Source organism: Rattus norvegicus, chromosome 1 (assembly GCF_021556685.1).
Source record: "Rattus norvegicus strain SHRSP/BbbUtx chromosome 1, alternate assembly SHRSP_T2T, whole genome shotgun sequence".
In the NCBI taxonomy this organism is placed as follows: Eukaryota; Metazoa; Chordata; class Mammalia; order Rodentia; family Muridae; genus Rattus; species Rattus norvegicus.
In genome coordinates, this window is record NC_141534.1 from 46,155,413 (window position 1) to 46,176,701 (window position 21,289).

Here is a 21,289-nt window from a genome sequence, read left to right on the forward strand (position 1 = left end):
ACAAATTATTTATATTATCTTACACACGTACACACACGCATACACTTCCATGCTATGTGACATAAAACATGTAGACTTAGGGAACATACATCATTAACTGAGACATCCTGTAGAAGTATCGATTATGTCATGTACAATGCACTGAAAAGAATCACAAAGGCAAACTACGAGTGATGCTGGGGAGTTTCAGGCCACTATTACACTCTGCAGCAGAGAGGCAAATATAAAGCAACTAATCGATAAACACTGTTTGAAAAAATCAGCAATAACAAAGAACTACAAAGGTAGTTTTACAGGTATTTCCTTAAATAAAGCCTTGAATATTTAAGAACCTTTGAAATACAGGCTGTTTGTGACAAATAATTTATAAAAAAAATTAGCTTTTAACCAACAACTTATTTTGAAATGAATTAAGTACATAACAAATTGATAAATAATATGCAATTTGTATGAAAATTCCAACCAGATTTGTAAAAAGAACATATATACATACATACATACATACATATGTAAATGTAAAATTAAACCTCAGATAAAATTACAGTATCAAGAACGGCCAAGACATTCCTGGATAAGATCATCAATGCTCTTGGGAGACTCAGCCCACCTGATATCAAAATTAAGGCAGCGTTGCTGCAAACATGAATGGACCAACAGGACAAAAACCTCAGTCGGAGACCCAAGCACATGTGGGTATCTGATACAGGAGAGAGGTGATTGTCTTAACAAAAGGATAGACCATTCATTAAGTGGTATAGGTGTATTTAAGCATTTGCAAGAAAAAATAAGAGATCCCAACTTTATACCATAACAAAAGACAAACTGTAAATGAATCAATGGTGAATGAAAAACAAAATTTAAGTCTTTTGCAAGTAATATCTATGCCTTTAAAGTGGAGAAGAATTCTTAAAGATGCAAAGCCAGAAGCTACAAAAGATGAATATATTTTTCTGTTAAAATTATTTGAGTTCAATTAAATCACTCTCAAGATATATCACAGATTAAGAATGTATTTAGAGGGCCAAAGCATCAGTGTTCACAATGCAAATGAGATGCCTACACACTAGGCATTAACAAAGCCATCAGAAGATTGATAAGGCAAATCATTAGAGAGCAAATAGATGAATTATAACTATTAACTATGTTATACTTACAATAAAGCAGAGATTTGCAAATTAAAATAATAGTTTATAATTTCAAACTCAAAAGGAATATTAAAAATAAGTAGTCAATGATGGACAGTATTAGAAGCTACAGGGATTCTATGCACGGCAGAGTGGAAAGGGCAGAAACTGCTATATAATCATGTTGGATGACAATCTGGCATAGAAGCTAAAGTTTTACAGCATATATACTTACACAAGAATATATATAATCTCAAAATGGAACACTGTAATTCCACTAAGATGAATGGCTAATAGGTTTGCCAAAAGAATATGAACTAAGCATTAAAATGAGTAACAGAGATTACCAGCATAGGTTACACCCCAACAGAGTATAGCTTTTAAAATGGCAAAACCAAGCATGGTCTCATGATGCTTACAAACCTTAGGGTGTCTGTGTGTGCCTACATATGCACCTACGATACACAAACAGGGCATGTGTGGGCATGATGAATACCACTTTTAACGTGGTTCAAAGCATAGGGAAGCAGGGCTCCAAACACACACAGGGCATTTGGTTTTTGGTGAAGGTAGTGGAAAATATGTTAAAATTGGATAAGACTGAGAGTAATAGGTACAAAGATTCCCTTATCTTTCTAAATGGATTATGTTTCTGCGTCCTTGAGCTCTGAGGACATCCCAAGACTCCGGTTGGTTATTTAGGACTACAGTCACAAATACTAGCAATGAGTAGAAACATCTGAAGTCAGGCATCCGGTAGCACATCTGTGCTAGGACATCATCAGCGCTTTTATTTCAGAGCAACAGCTGCTGGGTTTTCTCCCTCTTACTTCCCTGACTTCCCTCGCCTGCTGCTTCTAACCTGATCTGGGCATGAAAAATCATATAATTAGGCTTTTTAAAACTTTACCTTAAGTAAGACTAAAACAGGTTTCTGAAGAAATGGCTCAGTGGTTAAGAGCACTCCAGTATCAGGGGATCCAATGGGGCCCCTGGGCACCAGTCGTGGTTATAGTACATATAAATGCATACAGGTAAAACATTTATATACATAAAATATTGAAACAAACAGACAAATGAACAGGTTTTATATGAGAAGCGGTGGATCCCCTAAGAATGTCTGGAGATCTCACGGCTTCTCCCTTGACATGCAGACACCATCCCACCTCAGCACCCCTACCACCTTCCCATCTTAAGTAATTGCTCATTTGCGTTGGAAAGGTAGACATTATTAGGGAACTGAGCTCAAGAAATAAGTTGCTATAGAACATGTAAGGCACAGAAAATGCTCTATTCTCAAATAAATCCTCTTGCCTTAGTCCCCAAGTGTTGGGATTACAGGCACAATTCACTGTGCCCACTGATAAAACAGATCTCTAAAACTAAAACCCATTAAGAATCTAACCATGAACCTTAAAAATGAACCCAAGGGATTGGCCATCCTGGATTTCCTTCTTAAGACATAGCTAATATGCTACCTGACATTTGAAAGATATGTTTCCGATGTGAAATCAAAAGAATTTAAAAATTACTTTAACTAAAAATTAAACTTGAAAAGGGTGAAATTACTTTAATTTGACTTAAAGCATAATTAAATATATTTTACTGTGAGCATGAAACACTTCATACAATCAGAAAGGGGGTATTCTAATTCATAATCTAGACCTAGTCAATCTCCATAGCAAATAAACCAGGGTTATAGAGATGAAAATATGAGCCTTAGATTTTCATTTAGAATAAAGCAGCACTCAGAACTGCTAATCCATTGAGCAAAAACTCAAGTCACAGTCCAGAAGGCCTGCAAAGACTGCCTTTACACTAAAAGCTACCCTCAGAAGTTAATGGCCTATTAATCATTTACTGTGTAGTGCCAGTTTTTTCGTTACACATAGCACAGGAAAAGCTATGAACACAAAAGTCCATCGATAGATGACTCTTCACAATAAAAGTCCAGGAGAAGAAATGAGTTAATTCTTCAGTAGGAGGAAAGCACTAACCCTTACATGTTAAAAGTCACTCTAAAGATTAGAAGACAAGGCACGAAAGAATTCCCAAGGACAGCATTTCCTTTACTTTTGTCTGTTGAGATGTTTATTCGTCTAAAATAACCGCAGGTAGAAAAGTTATACTTGTACTTGAGAAGCTCCACAGTTTCCAACTGGAGACAATGAACATCGTGTCATTAATAGAGGGTGACATCTTCCCTACTAGGGCTGTAAGCATGACCAGCCAAAGTCTCCTGGAAATGGTAGAAAACAGGTTGATGTTGGACCCACTTAAAAAACCCATAGGCCCAGTAAGATGGAGAACTTGGATTTCATGGCTCTACTGGAACCAGATGACCTAGGTTCAAATTTGAGTACTCTACAACCCATGGAAGACAATACAGCACTCCAAGTCAGTCTTCACTATACAGAGACCATGAGCTGAGGTGTATATGCTCTCACTACTGCTACACAGTCAGACTCCATTTTCTGAGCTGTAACGCAATTTATGTGCCCTTTAATGTGCCCAGGCGGAATCCTTACATTTAGAACCTACGGTCCTAGGGGAGAGAGTAAGAGGAAGGTGCTTCTTTGATTCTGTTTTATAATTCACAATGAAGCTGAGATTAAAAAAATACATTCTGTGGCTAAAATATAGATGATTACACTCATGACTGAGTTAGACAATACTACTACCCAGTCTTCCCTTGAAACTTTCACCTGCAAAAACGTGAAAGTCCGTCAAAAGAAGCAGTATTACCCATACTTATAATGTATTCCATAAATTATAAACTCGATACAAACTCAATATGCATGCAAAAACTTAACTAAACCTTTGTTGAAAAAAATATTTGCCTATGAAGTCAAAATAACACTATCATTAAAGTCGCATGTGCTAGCTGAGTCACTGAAAACATGACTCCACTACCTACACCTCTGCTCCTCCGCTCTTTCCTCAAAGAATTAAGAGAGCTCAGTGCTTTGAATTTCTATTGTATTGTTCAAGAACAAAAATGCCAAATAATCCATAAGCAGAAGAGCGCAAATCTAGCACTGTGGTATAATCAGAGAGCACCCTGACCACTCAGCTGCATCCTCTGCCTCTCCAGTGTTACCTTTTGCTGCCTCACCCCCACCTGTCTAAAATTCTATTTATGATCAGTAATTCAGCCTTAGACTTTGCCAAGCTTATGTAACTATTTCCTCAATACAGGAAAGCATGACAGGTTTTTGGTCAAATTCCTGTCTTAACTGACCTGACCTGACCTTGCGGTTCTTCCTGAGACTGCCCTCTCTGCTGCTCCTGGGACATCTCATCATTTCCCCAGTGTTGCTAATCCCGCAGTGCTTATATGGGCTGTTGCAGAATGCAGAGATACGAGACCAGTGAAGGGCAGATGATAATAAATGGGCTGAGCTTTATATGCTAACAAGAGTAAAACACAATTTACTTTAACTGTACACAAAAATCAATCCCAAGTGAATTATGGATAGAAACGTGAATAGAAAAGAAACCTTTATGATCTCTAGACATAAAATGATTTCTCCAGTAAGATATGAAACAGCCATAAATTAAAAATGGAAAATGTCTGATCTTTAAGAAAGGAGATCAGAGGGAGGGTGGAGAATGAGATTGTAATGGGGCATCTGTGTGTGAGCAGAATCAAAGTGCATTATCTAGGTGTGTGCCCATTATTCTGTATAATTCATACACATTAGTGAAAAAGTAAAAGTAAAAGAAATGCCTGATTCCCAAAAGACACTGTAAAAACACATGATAATCTAAGCAAAGAGAAAGGAGACCTGCAGTGCAGTGCAATAACAAGGAACTAATTCAGAGAATATGTAATAACTGCACACCAGCAAACCGAAACAAGCCGTTCAATATAAAATGCCCGAGGGACCCAGATACAATGGTGCTCCATTTTTTAAAAATTCTGCAAAGACAAAAATTAGAACAACATACCTGCAATGGTTTCAGTATGCCTAGCCCAGGGAGTGGCTCTGTTTGGAAGTGTGCCCCTGTGGGTTTGGACTTTAAAACCCTTTCTCATCCTAGCTTCCTCTACTAGCAGCCTTCAGATGAAGATGTAGAACTCTCAGCTTCTCCTGTATTATGTCTGCCTGGATGTTGCCATGTTCTTCCCTTGATGATAATAGACTAAACCTCTGAACCTGTAAGCCAGCCCCAATTAAATGCTGTCCTTATAAGAGTTGCCTTGGTCATGGTGTCTCTTCACAGCAGTAAAACCCTAACACCATTATTCCTAGACTAATAAAAAGTGTAAGTCTAGTACTACCTGACACTGGCAAAAATATGCAGCAAAATGAACTCACGCACACCGTGGGAGGAATATAAAGACCTGCTGGTGCAGAACACAGTTTAGAACAACCCAACAATAATGATGCTGTGTTTCCACTTCTGAGCACACATCTTATCCAACGCTTGCCCGTGTGCCTAAGAACTTTCAGGACAGTTTTGCTCAGAACATTATAGAATGGAGACGATTCTTGGGTCCTCAGGTATGAGACAGATTATGACAGTGAGAGAGAGGGTGGGACATACTGCAATGTAAAAATTATAACTATGAGCACGCATGAATCCTACTAAGTTGTTTACAGCAGCACACACATATTGTATGGTTGCTTTTAAAGAAAGCTTAAGAGTGGACAGACAAACCTAAAGTGTACGGCATGCATGGACACCGATCTACATAAGAAGACACAGAAGGACAATCCAAATCAGTCCTGATTACCTTGGTACCAGGGCGCAGAGAAGAGATGCAGAGTGAGTAAGGCTGTAGGAGGCAGGTCCTTTCCTTAAGCTTACCCTTGCTGTCATGTCTTGCAAGCTGCCCTTGTTCATCATGGAGGTTCACTTTGAAAACTTAGAATACTCAGGCCATGAGCAGGCACCACTGAGGTAGGCAGGGTGTGCGTATACGTGTGCACGCACCACGCCTTGCTTGGCTGACAAGTGTAATTCACAGTCTCTACTGGGAGCATCTAGTAGTCACGCCTGTTACTTTCATACGTGTCTTAACCTTTGGATGGCTTTTGCTTGGTTTTCTGTTTGTAATGGAAAAGCCTTACCACAGAAAACACAGTGTTGAATATAAAGTAGTACTGTGTCCGGGAATCTGGTCATACCATGAAATGTTCAGAAAAAGAAGAGACTTACCTCCGCCACTTCCTTTTGAAATGTTAACGTCATCTTAGTTCTGCCGTAAACGAAAGGGCCATTTTTAAGAGAAATATTTTCAAGCCACTTGATAATCAGTGGGGTTGAAACACTAAAAGGCAGGTTTCCAATAATATGTACATTTGGAGGATCTGTTTGGTGGGGTGGGGAGAAGAAGACAATTTGGAATGAGTACATAAGTATATTCTGTTTTTTGTTTTTTTTTTCTTTTTTTCGGAGCTGGGGACTGAACCCAGGGCCTTGCGCTTGCTAGGCAAGCGCTCTACCACTGAGCTAAATCCCCAACCCCACATAAGTATATTCTGAATATGATCTTAATTAAATGTAAATTTAACTGGATATTACGAGAATCCAAGGCAGGAATATGAAAAGACACATCTTGGTATTTTTCAGTTCTCTTTAAATGTATTTTTTTTTTCGCAATTTGCTTTGTATTTACTGAGGAAAAAGTTCTAAGAAAGTTTGCAAAATGAGCTGTTTTGAAGAAAAAAATTTTCTTTAGACATGATGAGTTTAAAGTACCCATGGGGCTGTCAGATCATCAGATGCCCAGGAGGGGGATACAAGCTGAGTCTAAGATTTGAATGAATGCTTAAAATATTTAGGTGAGAAAGAAAACTAGAGGGATAGAGTAGTCTAGGCAAATCCTTAGCATGTAAAGATGTCCCAAAGAAAATCTCAGCCTAACAAACAAGAAGTAGGTTAAAAAACAAACAAAAGCCACAAACACCAACCCTTCAAAACACTGACAAAGAAAAGTGAGAATGGGGCTGAGGATTTAGCTCAGTGGTAGAGCGCTTACCTAGGAAGCGCAAGGCCCTGGGTTCGGTCCCCAGCTCCGGAAAAAAAAAAAAAAAAAGAAAAGTGAGAATAAGTTCCCAAACGCCGAGGAAAATGGTGGATTTTGATAATCAGAAACCTGGTACACAGACAATCAATTGCATGATGGATATGAACAGGTGGCTGTGATCCTAAAATGGCGGAGCCAGTGACAAAACTGTAGCTCTGGTGCCTAGAGGGTCAGTTTGAAGGCAGAGACCATAAACACAAGCTACTCTGAAGGAGCCCGACCCTGGGGAAGCCAAAGATACAGGAGTGACTAGATCTGTCAAAATCCCTCTCCCACTTATTCTGGAAGCATCCACTCAGCATTCCATATGCCCTATATTATCTGACTTCCTAAGTGCTGGACACTGCAGGTTGCCAGTAAACGTCTGTCCTTGAAAGAACAGTGCCTTGACTAGCCAGAGTCACTGTGAAGGCAAAGGAAAAAAAAAGAGATCAAGGTCTGTGAGTGGCTTGCTTTATAACATTTGAAAAATAGTAATAGTTTGTGTGGCATCATAAAAACAAAGTTTATTTGCACATAAACTAACACTTGAAGATATGAAACAAGGATATTAGAATTAGGGAAAGCTTGACCAGGTATGGTAGTGCACACCTGCAGTGCCAGAGCTTGGGAGGCCAACACAGAAGGGTTCTCAAGTTCACGATCAATCAGCCTGGGCTGCATGAGGAGTTCTGGGCCACCCTCAGTTACAGTGTGAGACTCTGTCTTAAAAATATAAATCAGAAAAACTAATCATAGATTGGAAGAAAGTATGAGAGCAGAAAAAAATTATAATGCATAGCATTTGATTTTGTTCAGATAATTTGAATAGAAATATATAAAAAACTTCAAGCACTTTACTATAATAGATATGCAATAGCTGAGAATATCTGTGACATGACCAAAGCATGTGCACGCACACACACACACACACACACACACACACACACACACACACACACACACACGCACGCACAGCAAAAGTACCAGCTAACCAACCAACCAAACTACTCCCAAACCAAAGGCACTTACCATCTTCCCACTGTCTTCTAATGTTGTCTGGAAAAGCCTTTTCTATCTTATACGTCAGCACATCTCCATGAACAATTCGGAGTTTTCCAGGTGCTGCATCAGAAAGCATCTAGTTTACAAAAGGTCAATAAATCAGCTCATAAACTTCAGGGCAGCAAAACTAAAAATCCTAACCCTGCACAGCATTTAGTGGGTGGGAAAAGCTGAACTAAAGGCTGTGTGGGCACTGATCACCTGACGCCACACTGTGGCCAATGAAACAATTGTGTTTCTGTTTAAGGCACTGAGGGTTAGGTAGCAGAGAATGCTGCGGTAGCTTAGGGCAACAAATAGCATACTGCCCTAACTCTGATAATCAGAATGACTTGTGTTTCTGCATGCGGTTTACCATTAACTTTTGACTTCTATCTAGAAGAGCTGACATACTACAAACCTTATAGCAAATACTGAGGACGCAGAGTAAAGTGTATGAAAATGAGCTAATTCAACTAAGCCTGCAAACAGTAAATGTACACAAAAGATTCTGCATACAACCAAACGTTTAATGTAATCTCTGAAGAAATCCAAACCAAGTAGGAAGTCCCTCGCCGGCCAGGCAGCATGTCGCATTTTGAGACCCTGCTTGCCCACTGCACCCGTACTTTCCTGAATCACATCACTGTCAACCTAAGCATAATCCTGCATATCTTCACAGCCGCTGCGTCTCAGCCCCTTTCTGTTTCTGATCACGTTTCCTTTTTCCTTCAGTCTCTTTTAGCACAAAAGACGACAAACAATAAGGACTTGGGACTTAGCTCTAGGGTCGAATACTTGTCAGCACAGCAAATCTGTGTGTTCCAACCCAGAAGCCAATCTAAACAACAAAACCTCTTGTCTGTGTACTCTTAGTTTCAGTCCTTAGCATCTTATACTAAAAGCTGGCCTTAGCTCAAACGAGCCCCAAGACTGAGCTGAACTGGGTATGAAATCCTGCATCCACTACAAACCCTTCTTCTTGCTATCCCTGGTGAAATGAAAGCCATGCAGGCCCTGAGCTTACCATGCTTAAAGTGCAGGACTGACAGTCAGTGAGCAGCAGCTGAGGCAGACTGCACGGAAATTGTGACCTCTTTACTGTCTCAGTCCTGTGCTCGGAGTTCCTTGGTTCCTTCTTAGTTTCGGAGATCCGAGGGATAGCCTAGGGCTATGTAGGGGTAGCTAACAAGTTCCTGGAGAATTCTGCCCTTTTACTCTTTCCCCTCCTGCTAATAAAGACATTTCCCCTAACACTTTCCTTTTGACCATTTCAAACAACTGATCTGAGGTTGAAAGAGGCCTTGCAAAAGCCAGAGGGAGACCCTGAAGCAAAGCCCACAACTTGTTGCCTGATCTCCCCTCTGTGTTTATCCAGTGGTAGAGAGGACACCAGAGAGTCAGGCTACAATTTGATTGCTTCTACCTTTGCTCTCGGTGCCTTGCTCATAGCTCTTGACAGCACTTGGAATATGCTATGGGGGCTGCACATGTGCGGGGTTCTCTCTCTTTGACAACTGTGCTTCTTTGGGGAAGGTCTGTTTCTTGCCTTCTTAATTGTGTCCACAGTGACAGCAGTGCATAGCAGGTGTCTAACATGCATTTAATAAGCAAGAGTATGTGGATACTATACAGCATTTGGCTTTGCACGAAACTGAAAACTACTATATAAGCTTGTTCTCAAACTTTGTGTGGTATAGGAATTTGTAAAGATTTATCTCAGTAAAAAATGAGGCAAGATTATACAAAATAACAATTTGAAGTACATAGCTGAAGTGCCTGTATTAGCAAGAGGATAAACGTTTTAAGTTTGATCAGTTAATTTGATATGGTTAGTCAAAATAATTGCATACTTCTGACATTAATATACTCGGGGATTATTTTAAATCACCAAAGTTTGCTAAAATTTAACCCAATTAGTTTCAGATAATCTGTCTCAGAAAACACAGTAATTTCAAGATACTAAAACTGAAAATGTTCTTATGGGATGTTTGATAATTGTATAAACACAGTGAATTTAATGATACACTTACCAATAATGGAGAGGGCTAGGTTTTTTTCAGCAATTATGCTTCACATAATTAAAACAAAACAAATTAGCATATCAAAAACCAAAGAGGCAGAACGAAAAGCTTTTGTTATACAATGTCAATGTATAAAAAGTAATTAAGTAATTAGTAATTAGAACTAAAGCAAAACAACGTAAACCTGCCTCTTTGCTATTAACTGAAATGCTCTGATAACTGTGTTTGAAATGTTAATTTTTCCATATTCTCACATACACAACTGCATACTAAAAGCTGACAAAAATAGTGACTTATTTTCCTTTCCTGTCCAAATACAAAGTTGTACTATTCTATTTCTTTTGGACTCCCACTCAGGCTTAACAGTCCGTCAAGACAAACCAGCTCTGCCTTGGAGAAGGTCTGTTTCTTCCTTGACAACTGTGTGGCCTCAGCTTCCCTTGTCCAACTGGTCACTGCAGGAGGAAAGGGCTGGAGTGAAGCCTGAGGCAATTATGGGGTGGTGGTGGGGTATGCTGAACCAGCTGAACTGGTATCATGATTATAGAAAATGACCTTTTAAACACCCAAACCAATACTCAGCAATGGCACACACAGATTCCCTGTTCTCATCAGATCCTGACACTGTGGGGTGGGGGAAGTCACTATTACACTTCCAGAACAACACCTAGTGTTACACTTTAAAACCTGGAGACAACATGAGGGGTTCAGAGTATAGCCCAGCATGCTAACAGGTGAGTATTTGCATGGCCACTCTCAAGCTGTTCTATTATTTTAATGTTAATTTTCAACATATTTTTCTAAAATGCAACATGAAATAGCTTTGAGTAAAGGATTTTACTAAGGCTAAAAAGAGCAGAAAGTCAAATCATAAAAAGGAGAGGCATATGTGGGAAAATGACTGCTACTAACACTATTAGAAGAACGGTTAGCTTCTGGCATAATGGCATGTAATTATACTAAGTCCCCAAGCAAGGAACTGTTTCTTCTCATATTAGTTTTGTAAAGGTACATGGGAAATGGCCACGCCTTTAATAATGAGGATCAGATAGCATATGCAGATGTACTCTTTCCTCTACAAATTCAAAGCTGTGGAAGTGTTCTTCTAGGCCTTTAACTGTGATCTACCTAGGTGGCTTTTTGGCAACTTAATTTGATGAGGAAAGAGCTCAAGCAATTCTTGGAGCTTAGGCAGAAATTAAAATTTCCTTGAGAAAAAGAACCATATCAGATAGCTATTTGGTGTGCTGCACGCACCTTCGCACAGTAAGGAGCTCAGAGCAGTCAACACTGTGGGAGCTAAGTATTAATTACCTTCATCTTAATTTGTCATTTAATGGAGCCCAAATACTGGTGAAATAAATACTAGGTGGAGGGATAGGAAAAAAATCTAAATCAAACATGAGAAGACTCACATGTTATGTGATAAATAGAAAGTTAAAAAATATCCAAAATCGATGGAGACACATGTGATTTAAGTAACTCTCCTTATGCAGTGCCCACACTCATGTGCTGGTGCTCCTCTAGGAAGGAGCCTGCAGAAGCAAAACAGTTTTCCCAATGACCTGAGTGGTTATGGAGGGCATCGACCCCTCATTACAGGATGGCTTCTCTGTCTCTGCAGCTTTTCTAACCCCAGTAACTGCTGTTTCCACAGACCTGCTTGTAGGATGATGTCACAGGTGAGGCAGGTACAGGATAGAAGGAGGCCTGTCATTGGAGGAGAAGGAAGGATGGCAGGAGAGAAGTTTGAAGGAAGAGGAGGAGACTGGGGGGGGGGGGGGGGAGAGGAGACGGAGAGAGGGGAGAAGCCATGGCAGGTGATGTTAAGATTCTGCTCTGTGTATTTACAGGTTGTTATTAATGTTCTCAAGGGATGGATGGTACTGGGCTTTGTATGTTTAAGTGGGCAATTATATCTTACCAATTGGATCTAAGATTATTGTGTTGTGTGTTCTTTTATGTGGGGGTTTGAGTGTAGGAAAGTGCGGCTGGGATGTGTTTCCGCCAAGATATCTAGCAGATATCTTGGGACACCGTGGCGCGGACCAAGTGGGGTAAAAGACCAACATTACCGTTTTATTTTTATATTTTACAACAACATCTGCTTCTGTGCGCATCGCTACACTTGTGGTTCAAGTGGACTAAGGAATCACTTTGGCTGTAAATGACTGATTTACTATGGTAGCTTACATGTTTATTTAAAGTAGTCAAATTAATAGAAAGGCAATCTTCCTTTCCAAAACTGTACTACAGATAAAAAGATTATAAAATCTCATTATCTTTATAGTTAAAAGTAGACTTTTCTGCCACAAAGTTAAAATGACTTTCTATAAGGGAATACTTTTCAAAGTGACACCAAGGGAGAGGTTTATAAGAACAGCCCATCCATCTATCCATCCATCCATCCGTCCGTCCGTCCGTCCATCTACTGGCTCCTACCCAACAGGTAAAAGGTAACTATGACTCTCTTGGTACCAAAGGGAAAGGCAAAGTTAGAACAGCTTCAACACCAAACTGGAGGGTGAAGGCAGGTAAGAGACACACCTCGGATCTGCACACCAGTCATCTAATTTTTGTAATCCTTTGCACTTCCCTCCACACCTAATCCAAGGAGCCCGATGCTAGCCATACTGACACAGTCAATAATTTCCTTTGTGTTTCAAAATTCCATGAAGTGAGCACATAACCTAATGGTTGAGAGGAATCCTCGAACTTCCTACACTAAAGTGCAGTATGGGACATCATACTCTCCTCCCTTAAATGAGTAAGTAAACACACACACACACACACACACACACACACACACACACACACACAATTTTCAGGCATTTGTGTGTATTTTACATACAAAATACTAATTCTGTTTCCTATACAATAAATTTGAGTAAATTTGCCATTGTACGCTATACAAGTATGTTTTTTGACAATGGAATCAAAACAAAAGATATTTGAAAAAATGTAAACTAAATGGCACATTTCTAAATGGTCTACAAATCAAGTACAAATCAAAAGAAAAACATGTTAAATGGGCATTTTTCATTTCTTCTGAAATTCTTCTATAACTGTAGCTATATTATTTTAGTTGCTGGGTGTGAAACAAACAGAAAAGGGAATAAAAATTATTTTTAATGAATTAAAGAAAAAACATGACACATCAAAATTTGTGGTTTTCTGACAAAGCAGAAATTTATATCATTAATCTATAAGAGAGCAGAAAAAGCTTCAAGTCAATGACTCAGAGACTGCCTTACAATAGCTACAGAGAAAAACAGAACAAACTAACCCAAGGTAAACAGAAAATGAGATTTCAGAGCAGAAGTCAACACCATTGAAAACAAAAAAGTCAATGAAATTATAGCTGTATTTTAGAGATCAATAAAGTCAACTAATCTATAAGCAAGCCAATCAGAAAAATAGATAGGTATACATAAATGACTTGTATCATAGAAAGGAGAAGTGGCATTATTATAGATTCTACATATGGTTGGCTTATTTTTAAAAAAATTCTAATTCATCATATTAACAGACTAAAACGAGAAAATTTCAATAACCCCAGGAAAAGCTTTTCCCCCCAAATCCAATATTCATTATTTCCAAGAAAAGAAAATAGCATCCTTTAGCAAACTATGACACAAAAGACTTCCTGGACTGAAGGAGACCTAGGACAAAACCCTCATATGCAGAACCCAGATAGTCTCCCCCTAGGTCTTTAGTGTAGAAAAATGAAGGCATGCACTTACAAAAAAGTTACATGCTAATATTCAAGTAGGTTGCTATGCAACTGTTAAGAAAGTACATCAAAAAGTGACTATTTACAAAATGGAGATATTTTCACATAGTGGAATGTTATATAAACTGAGAAAGCTACTGATAAACACATCAGCATGTGTAAAAAATTATTATGCGAAAGAGACACACACAGCATTAACTAAAAAGTACATACAAAATTACTATAGTCATATACAATGCCAAAAAAGAGGACAAAACTCTTCCTTATAGGAAAGCTAATCAGTTGACAGGGATAGGCAAAGGGACAGGGAAACAGGGCCTTGCAAGGAACAAGTTCTCACGCTTCAGTGAGAGGATGATGGCATAGCACATGAGTAATTAGAGTATTTCCACTAAGTATGGTTTATTAAGTCTCAATTAAATCTCAATGAAACTGTAAAGCAAAGTACTTACTGTTGAACGCTTCAGAAATATTAGCTACCATCATAATTACTAATGTATGAAACAAATACAAATTTAAGAAGAATCTGGACTCCTTGCTAGAAGGGAGACCCATTTCTGCTTTTACAAAATGGGAGAAAATCTACTGAGGTTTCGAGCTCCCTGAGACAGCTATCATAAAATATCCTTACTAGGGCACAGAGAATCCCCTCGGTCACAAAAATACAAGCAAAGTAAACAAGCACAAAGTATTGACAGAGCAATGCTCACCCGGAGCGTACAGTATGACATTACAGAAGGCAATCTGTTGATTTTAGCAGTCTCCTGGATCAACTCTTAATCACCACAGGTGCCCAAGACATGGGGACAATAACTTGATGTTAACAAACATTCAATAAAGCCAGGCATGGTGGTGTACACCTTTAATCTGGGCACTCAGGAGGCAGAGACAGGCAGATGGCTGAGTTTGAGGCCAGTCTGATCTACAGAATGAGTTCTCGGACAGCCAGGGCAATGCAGAGAAGCCCTGTCTGTAAAACCAAAAAGATTCACTGAATGATTACCAAGTGCCAGGTACTCACTAAATACTCGTAACAATCCTATGAGTGAGATATGGCAAAATACACAGAATTCTCCAATAGGCCCACAAGTCAGAGTGTAGGTCAACCCCACATCCAGAGGCAAGCATGGATGTCCCTTACATAACACCCACCCTTTTTGCTTTCACACACTGGACAAGTATCGCCAACCCTTCCAACACACAAAAGGGACACTACACACTATCATCAGGTACTTCCTCCCCTACACAGCAGCCTCATGATTATTCTGTAACAACTGAATTAAGCTACGAATGACATACTTTCAGCCAGAAGATACTTTATAAATTACACTTTCTTTAAAAAGTAATTTTATTAGCTTAGGAACCATTAAAATGGAATCCTTAAAACAGATCACTCTATTTCTGCTTTTACTCAATTTTATGATTAATTTAGGACATGTAATAGAGCATAGCTTTACACATTGAAACATTCTTTACAGAAAAAGAAGCCTATTTGATAATTTAGTATCTATCATTTCTTTTTAAGGCAAGTTCCTTTTCTGCAAGGAAGACACTAAGAATTCATTTTGCTGCTTGTGAAATGGCTAAGAAATCAAATGTATATTCCCCGTGATTTATCTTGGATTAGCTTTGATATTTAGATAAAAAAAAACCAGTTTAAAACTTCTTGATAATGCCACTATTTACTTTGACTATCAAAGAACACATGTAGTCAGCTGCTAAGATACAAGCACAACAGTCCATGAGGATTTTATCTCCCACCCGAGACATTGCTGAATGCCTGCTTGGTAGCATGGGTATATCCAGTAGAGATATAGAGGAATAAAGACCCAGATCTTTATTTGTGTGTTACATTGCAAAGAGACAAGACTGTCAACACGTAAGAGCAGTGTAGACAGTGTGCACACTGTGGTAGAATTAACCACCAAGGTTGGGCTTAGGAGACAGGGACATCATCCAGGGATGATGTTGGGTGAGAAGCAAGGGTGGAGGTTGCTCTTTAATAGCTGGTCTTCAGACATCTTTAATTTAATGAACAGAGGAGACTATATAAATTAATATGGGGATTAACATAGATTTTATTCACCCTCTGATTAATGGGAAAGATGTGTGTCACAGATGGGAGATTAAAAAGCCCTTTGAAGGGTGAGAAAGTCAATGTTCTGTGTGTCCACTGAGCTAAAAGTAAACAAGGAGAACGGCACGGCCAACCATAGCTTCTTTTTGTCATCACAGGAACTCACTAAAACCAACAATATTCTTATTCTATCCCACTGCCAACTGGGATGTGGTTCTTAAAACACCTCACACTATTAAATATCATATTTGTTCCAAGAATATTCCTCATGTATCCCTTCTAAAATCAAGTTAGCAATCTGAAATGAAATCTATCTGGCAACACAATTCAATACTATGTGATTATTTAACACAGGAAAACTAGATGAAGCTAGGTGAGAAAAATAAAACCAGTACATTTCTAAAGACACCAAGTGCCCACAAAAATCCTAAATTTTAAAACAAATTTCTCAACCTATTCTGACATACACACACACATAAGCATTTTCGTATAGTAGTTTTAAGTCAACTTGCCTTGTTTTCCAAGTGGCAGGATGTGAGTAATTTTACTGTTCTGTTCTAGTCACATAGTAAACTAATGTGTGCCTAAAGCTCAGGGCTCTCTTCAAGTTTTAGAATCACACAGGAATCAATCAAAGGTCATTAGTCATCAAGTACCTCTTTATAAGGAATTCCTGTACAAGACATCTGATACAATTTATCCCACAATTTATCCCTGTTTGCCAATGTTTTAAAAACTCAACATACCCTTATCTCAAACCCTCAAACCTGTCTTTTTAAAACATCAAGTACTTGTTTACATTATCCGTGGAACAACCAAGACAGGCATGTTCTCTACTGCCAGCCAGTGACAGCAGTGTGAAGGATGACATTCACTCCAGTGCTCTCTCAGTGAAGGTGAAGCATCCCCAGCGCCTATGTGTCTAAAGCTGCAAGTAGAAATTTCACTCAAACTCATCGACAGTCCTAACTGGTGCAACTTCCTTTTTCATATGTAAAAATTCTCTTGTAAAAATGCTTAAACTCGGGGGCTGGAGAGATGGCTCAGCGGTTAAGAGCACCCGACTGCTCTTCCAGAGGTCATGAGTTCAATTCCCAGCAACCACATGGTGGCTCACAACCATCTGTAAAGAGATCTGATGCCCTCTTCTGGTGTATCTGAAGACAGCTACAGTGTACTTATATATAATAAATAAATAAATCTTTAAAAAAAAAAATGCTTAAACTCAACCAACTAACTCCTTTTGATGAGGCTCTAGCATTTATCTTTTTAGTGTTTTATGTGGGGAAATGCTTTTTGGAGCCTAAAGAAAGTTCTCCAAAGTCATGCCAATTGGCCACTATTATGGTGACAACTGGTCACTACTACTGACAGTTATGTATTTTTACTGCTTTCTAAAGAACTGAACCTTGCTATGCACGGCTTAGAAAAAGTTTATTTAGCATCTATGTGGAACGCACCAACAGACCTTTTGGGAATACCAGTGTATAATGCAGCTTTCTAGACTTCTGTAGACTACATAACTCTAACCTCTGATATAGGACCTGGAGCTACAGTTTGACTAACTGCCTGCCCAGTCCTTGGTCAACATGGGGACTTTAGAATCACGGCCCAAGATTTCACTTGGTTTATGCTTGTTTAAAAAAAAAAAAAAAAAAAGACCCCTTTTAAGCATCTCACCTGTAATCCTGGAATAAACCGAGTATCCTTTTCAACCACCAGAAGCTCGGCAATATCAGCATTGAGGATGGATCTTGTGATTCCCCCGGGCCCCGGACCCACTTCATAAACATAAACATCTGCTAGACTGCCAGCTTTCCTTACAATTTTGTCTAAGTGAAAAAAAGGAAGTTTTAGTTACCTTTATTATCACAGCAAAATTTCACAAGAATTCTCAATAGCCCCTATTGATTTTTAGCTCTCACTCTAAGCCGGCACATAATAGTCATCAATACTGCACCAGTTCCTTAAACAAAGAGGACTATCCTGACAATATCCTGAACTACCTAACCAACCAGCCAAGCTGCCAGCTCTGGCCGGATGACTGTGCAGCACGTCGTCACACTCTAACACCTCTCACTCTTCCATTCTCACAGGTACGGCTCCAAGAGAACACAGTAAGTCCCCACTCACCTATCATTATCTGTAGGTCAGAATGACAATCACAATAAATTCCTACATCACTAGACTCTGAAATTTAAATTCTTCATCATTTCCAGAAAAAAGTTTGTACTACTGGAAATTTTAAACCTTGCAAATATTCATGTTAAAATGGAATTACTAATTGTTCAGTTAGTTTAAGCTAGCAGAACCTAAGAAATCACACGCAAAAAAGTAGATTTCTAGTGAGCCAACTAACCATCACTCTGGAAAAACCACAATGGACTGGTTTTATCAACATACGATATTAAAATTCCTACAACTGGACCTCCTTGGATGGTGGAAATACTGTTATTGAATACATACTAGCATTTCTTGTCACTGTACACTGACACTGTACAGTCCCAGTTGATGGTTATTATTGATCTAGGTAAGCTGAAAGGTAAAATGTTCCTTACCCATTCCCAAACAGTATTGTAGTGTAATGGGGAGAAAATCGGCACCCCTAGCCAGTGATGCATCTGGCTATGTGCATTCCCTTACCTAACTCTTGCAGCTACCACTGTAATACAGTTTATCTGAACTGCACACTGTCCTTGTCTACTGTTTAATTTGTACAATGTCATAAAGAAAAGCAAATGGCTGGGAGAGGACTTGGAACCAAGGTGTAGATCCCAAAGCCAAATCGTTATTTACTTACAGGTTACCAAATGGTCTCTCAGAGGGAGTAAGAGTCATTTATTAAGCAAGAGAATTATGAACTTAATATTCTCAGTTTAGAAAACAGAAAGCAGCAATAGGTTGCGCAGTGGTTGCGTTCTTTCAAATTTAATGTATGTGCTGCTGAAGCGAGCACAGTGGTTGCATTCAGCTAGCATAGCAGGAACACTTAAGTCCAACCAGTTATCAAAGACTCGGGGTCAAACCCCTAAGTCTGGGCTTCAGTCCTGCCCCATCTGAGCTCACTAGGACACATATCTTTAGTTACTTTCACTCTGCTTCCCCCCTCCCCCACGCACACACACGCAAAGACTGGACAAAGGATCTAGGAACTTACTCCTATCAGCACACATGAGACCACAATAAAAAACCGAATGGCTGGTGATGTAATTCAATTAATTGATGAATGTTTGCCTAACATGCATGAAGTGCTGGGTTCCATACTCGGCAATCAGTAACAGCATGGTGGTATATGCTTAGAATTTCAGCACTTGGGAGAAGGCACGAGAGAGGGTCAGACATTCAATGACATCTCCTATAGTGAGTTTGAGGCTAGCCTTAGACACAGAGACTGCATTTCAGCAGAGGGTGCTAAAACCAAAGAATCTAGAAGTAGGTATCTTAAGGTTCTTGTAGGCCTTTCTATCAAAAGATGAGAAAACTTGAGTGGAGTTAACTGTTTAACCCAAATTAATACTGCTACGGGTAGAATAAAGGCTCCAAAACCAAGAAATAAAAATAACTTATGTTTTGTGGTCCATGTAATCAAAACTGATTTTGAAGGAGAATGTGTGTGTGTGACACACTGCCCCTTTTAATTTAAGGGGAGGGGCTAAAGTCCTAAGTATTCCCAACAGTCCACTAGTGCCTGCATTTGCAGCAGACATTATTCTCCATGGAGAGCATCTCTAACACGTTGGTGGTAATGAGACCAACAGACACCTATGTAAACTCATCAAAACGTGGGTGTCAAACTGGTGACCTGCATCTTATATAAATTTAACCGCATCAAAGTTATTTTTAAAGAAGCCAGAGGATGTCAACTTATTAACTGCAAACTCAAGGCTGTTGCTTCCATATCACACACAGTCCCAACATGGGCACAAGGTAGCTGTAGGCACCGTCTGGTTATGAATGAAGTTACAGAGCGAATCTCCATTCCCTAGAGAGATTCCTAGATTTAAGTGACTGTTTATCCTACGTACTATTTTGGATTCGTTTTTGAAATAAGAGTCTCTCTGTCTCTAACTGGCGGCAGTCCTCCGGTCTCTGCTCCGCGAGTGCTGAGATTTACAGACGAGATTACTGGGAACAGGGTGAAGAGGAAAACCGCACTAATTCAAATCCCGCTCATCCTGAAGTGCGCGGGAAGCAACTCGGGCGGACAGAGCGGTCCACCACAGAGCGTCGCCTCAGCCCGCCAGCAGGACCTGAGGAGCAGAGCTGGACTGACAGCTGCCGGTCCCGCCCGGCTCCATCACCCGCCCGCGCCCACCCGGGAGAACTGACGACTCAGCCACCTGTCAGCCTCAAGTCCAGGAGGAAATTCTGGGAAAGCTGCTTCGCCGCTCGCAGTCCGAACAACTTAATGATTTCTCGAATGGTGGGTAACGGGGGGAGGCGGAAAGTGCCGAGCTTTCCCGAGGCAGCCATGAGACCTACATACACACGCGGCAGGAATTTTCTATGGCGTGCAGGAGGCGGGGCTTTGGAGACGATTGCCCGCCTCTGAGGCCACTTTATTGGGTAGAGAAACTTGCCGGAAATGACGAAGAAGACAGGAAGTCCGTATGTGCTGGGAGCGCAGGATCACGTCAGGTCGAAAGCAGTGCAGGCTGGGAGGAGGCGGAGTCTAGGAGAGGCGTGGTCTTTGTAACCCCGCCTCTGGGAGGCTCCCCAGGCCTTTGACATTCCAAAGATTTGACTTTTGATCGGTAGCAGGAAAGATGATGATTGGCTGCTTGCTGTTTGTAGCTAGGTTCCGCCCGCCCCCCCACTCTCCCGCCCTAGGCTAGTTATTTTTTATTTCCTTGCGTTCGTTACTTCTCTCAGCTGCACTGTTTTGTTCTGTTAAGTAGTTCAAAGTTGTGAGCGCCATATGAAAGCGGTCACCCTGTGCATGGTTGTGGCGTAAGGTCAGCTTGCTGTCAGCAGCCGCAAGTTACCGCGGCAATGATTTGGCACCTGAAGAAGTTTTTATAGGAGGTGCCGGATCTTACTGGGGTTTGTGCAGAGAGCAGACCCTCCTGAGCAATCAAAATGTATCCAGCTGAGGAGAAACCTCCCTTTTTAAAAAATTAGCGTATGTTGATTTTACAGAGGTATTGTTTGTGACTTTTCCCAAACATGCACATAACATACTATGATCATATTTACTCTGGTTATTACGGTCAATTGTTCCCCTCTCTACTTTCCTGTTCCTGATAGTTCTTTTACTTATGACTCCCTTTC

General features: G+C 40.0%; 1 protein-coding gene across 4 annotated transcripts in view; it reads right to left on the reverse strand.

The window, feature by feature from the left end:
- Window positions 1-20,531, reverse strand: part of Tfb1m (transcription factor B1, mitochondrial) — a 46,459-nt gene extending 25,928 nt beyond the window's left edge. For 2 of the 4 annotated variants that reach the window (XR_015621834.1, XM_087552975.1), the window contains exons 1-4: window positions 20,359-20,531; window positions 17,699-17,850; window positions 8,173-8,281; window positions 6,291-6,442 (exon numbers count right to left, since the gene is read on the reverse strand). Coding sequence is in view for 3 of the 4 variants with exons in the window: in XM_087552975.1 (XP_087409101.1) it covers window positions 6,291-6,442; window positions 8,173-8,281; window positions 17,699-17,850; window positions 20,359-20,491 (546 nt within the window). In the remaining variant the exon portion in view is untranslated. The remainder of the gene's footprint in view (window positions 1-6,290; window positions 6,443-8,172; window positions 8,282-17,698; window positions 17,851-20,358) is intronic. The other 2 variants (XM_087552982.1, NM_181474.2) reach the window with 2 other exon arrangements.
- Between the last annotated feature and the right edge of the window lie 758 nt (window positions 20,532-21,289).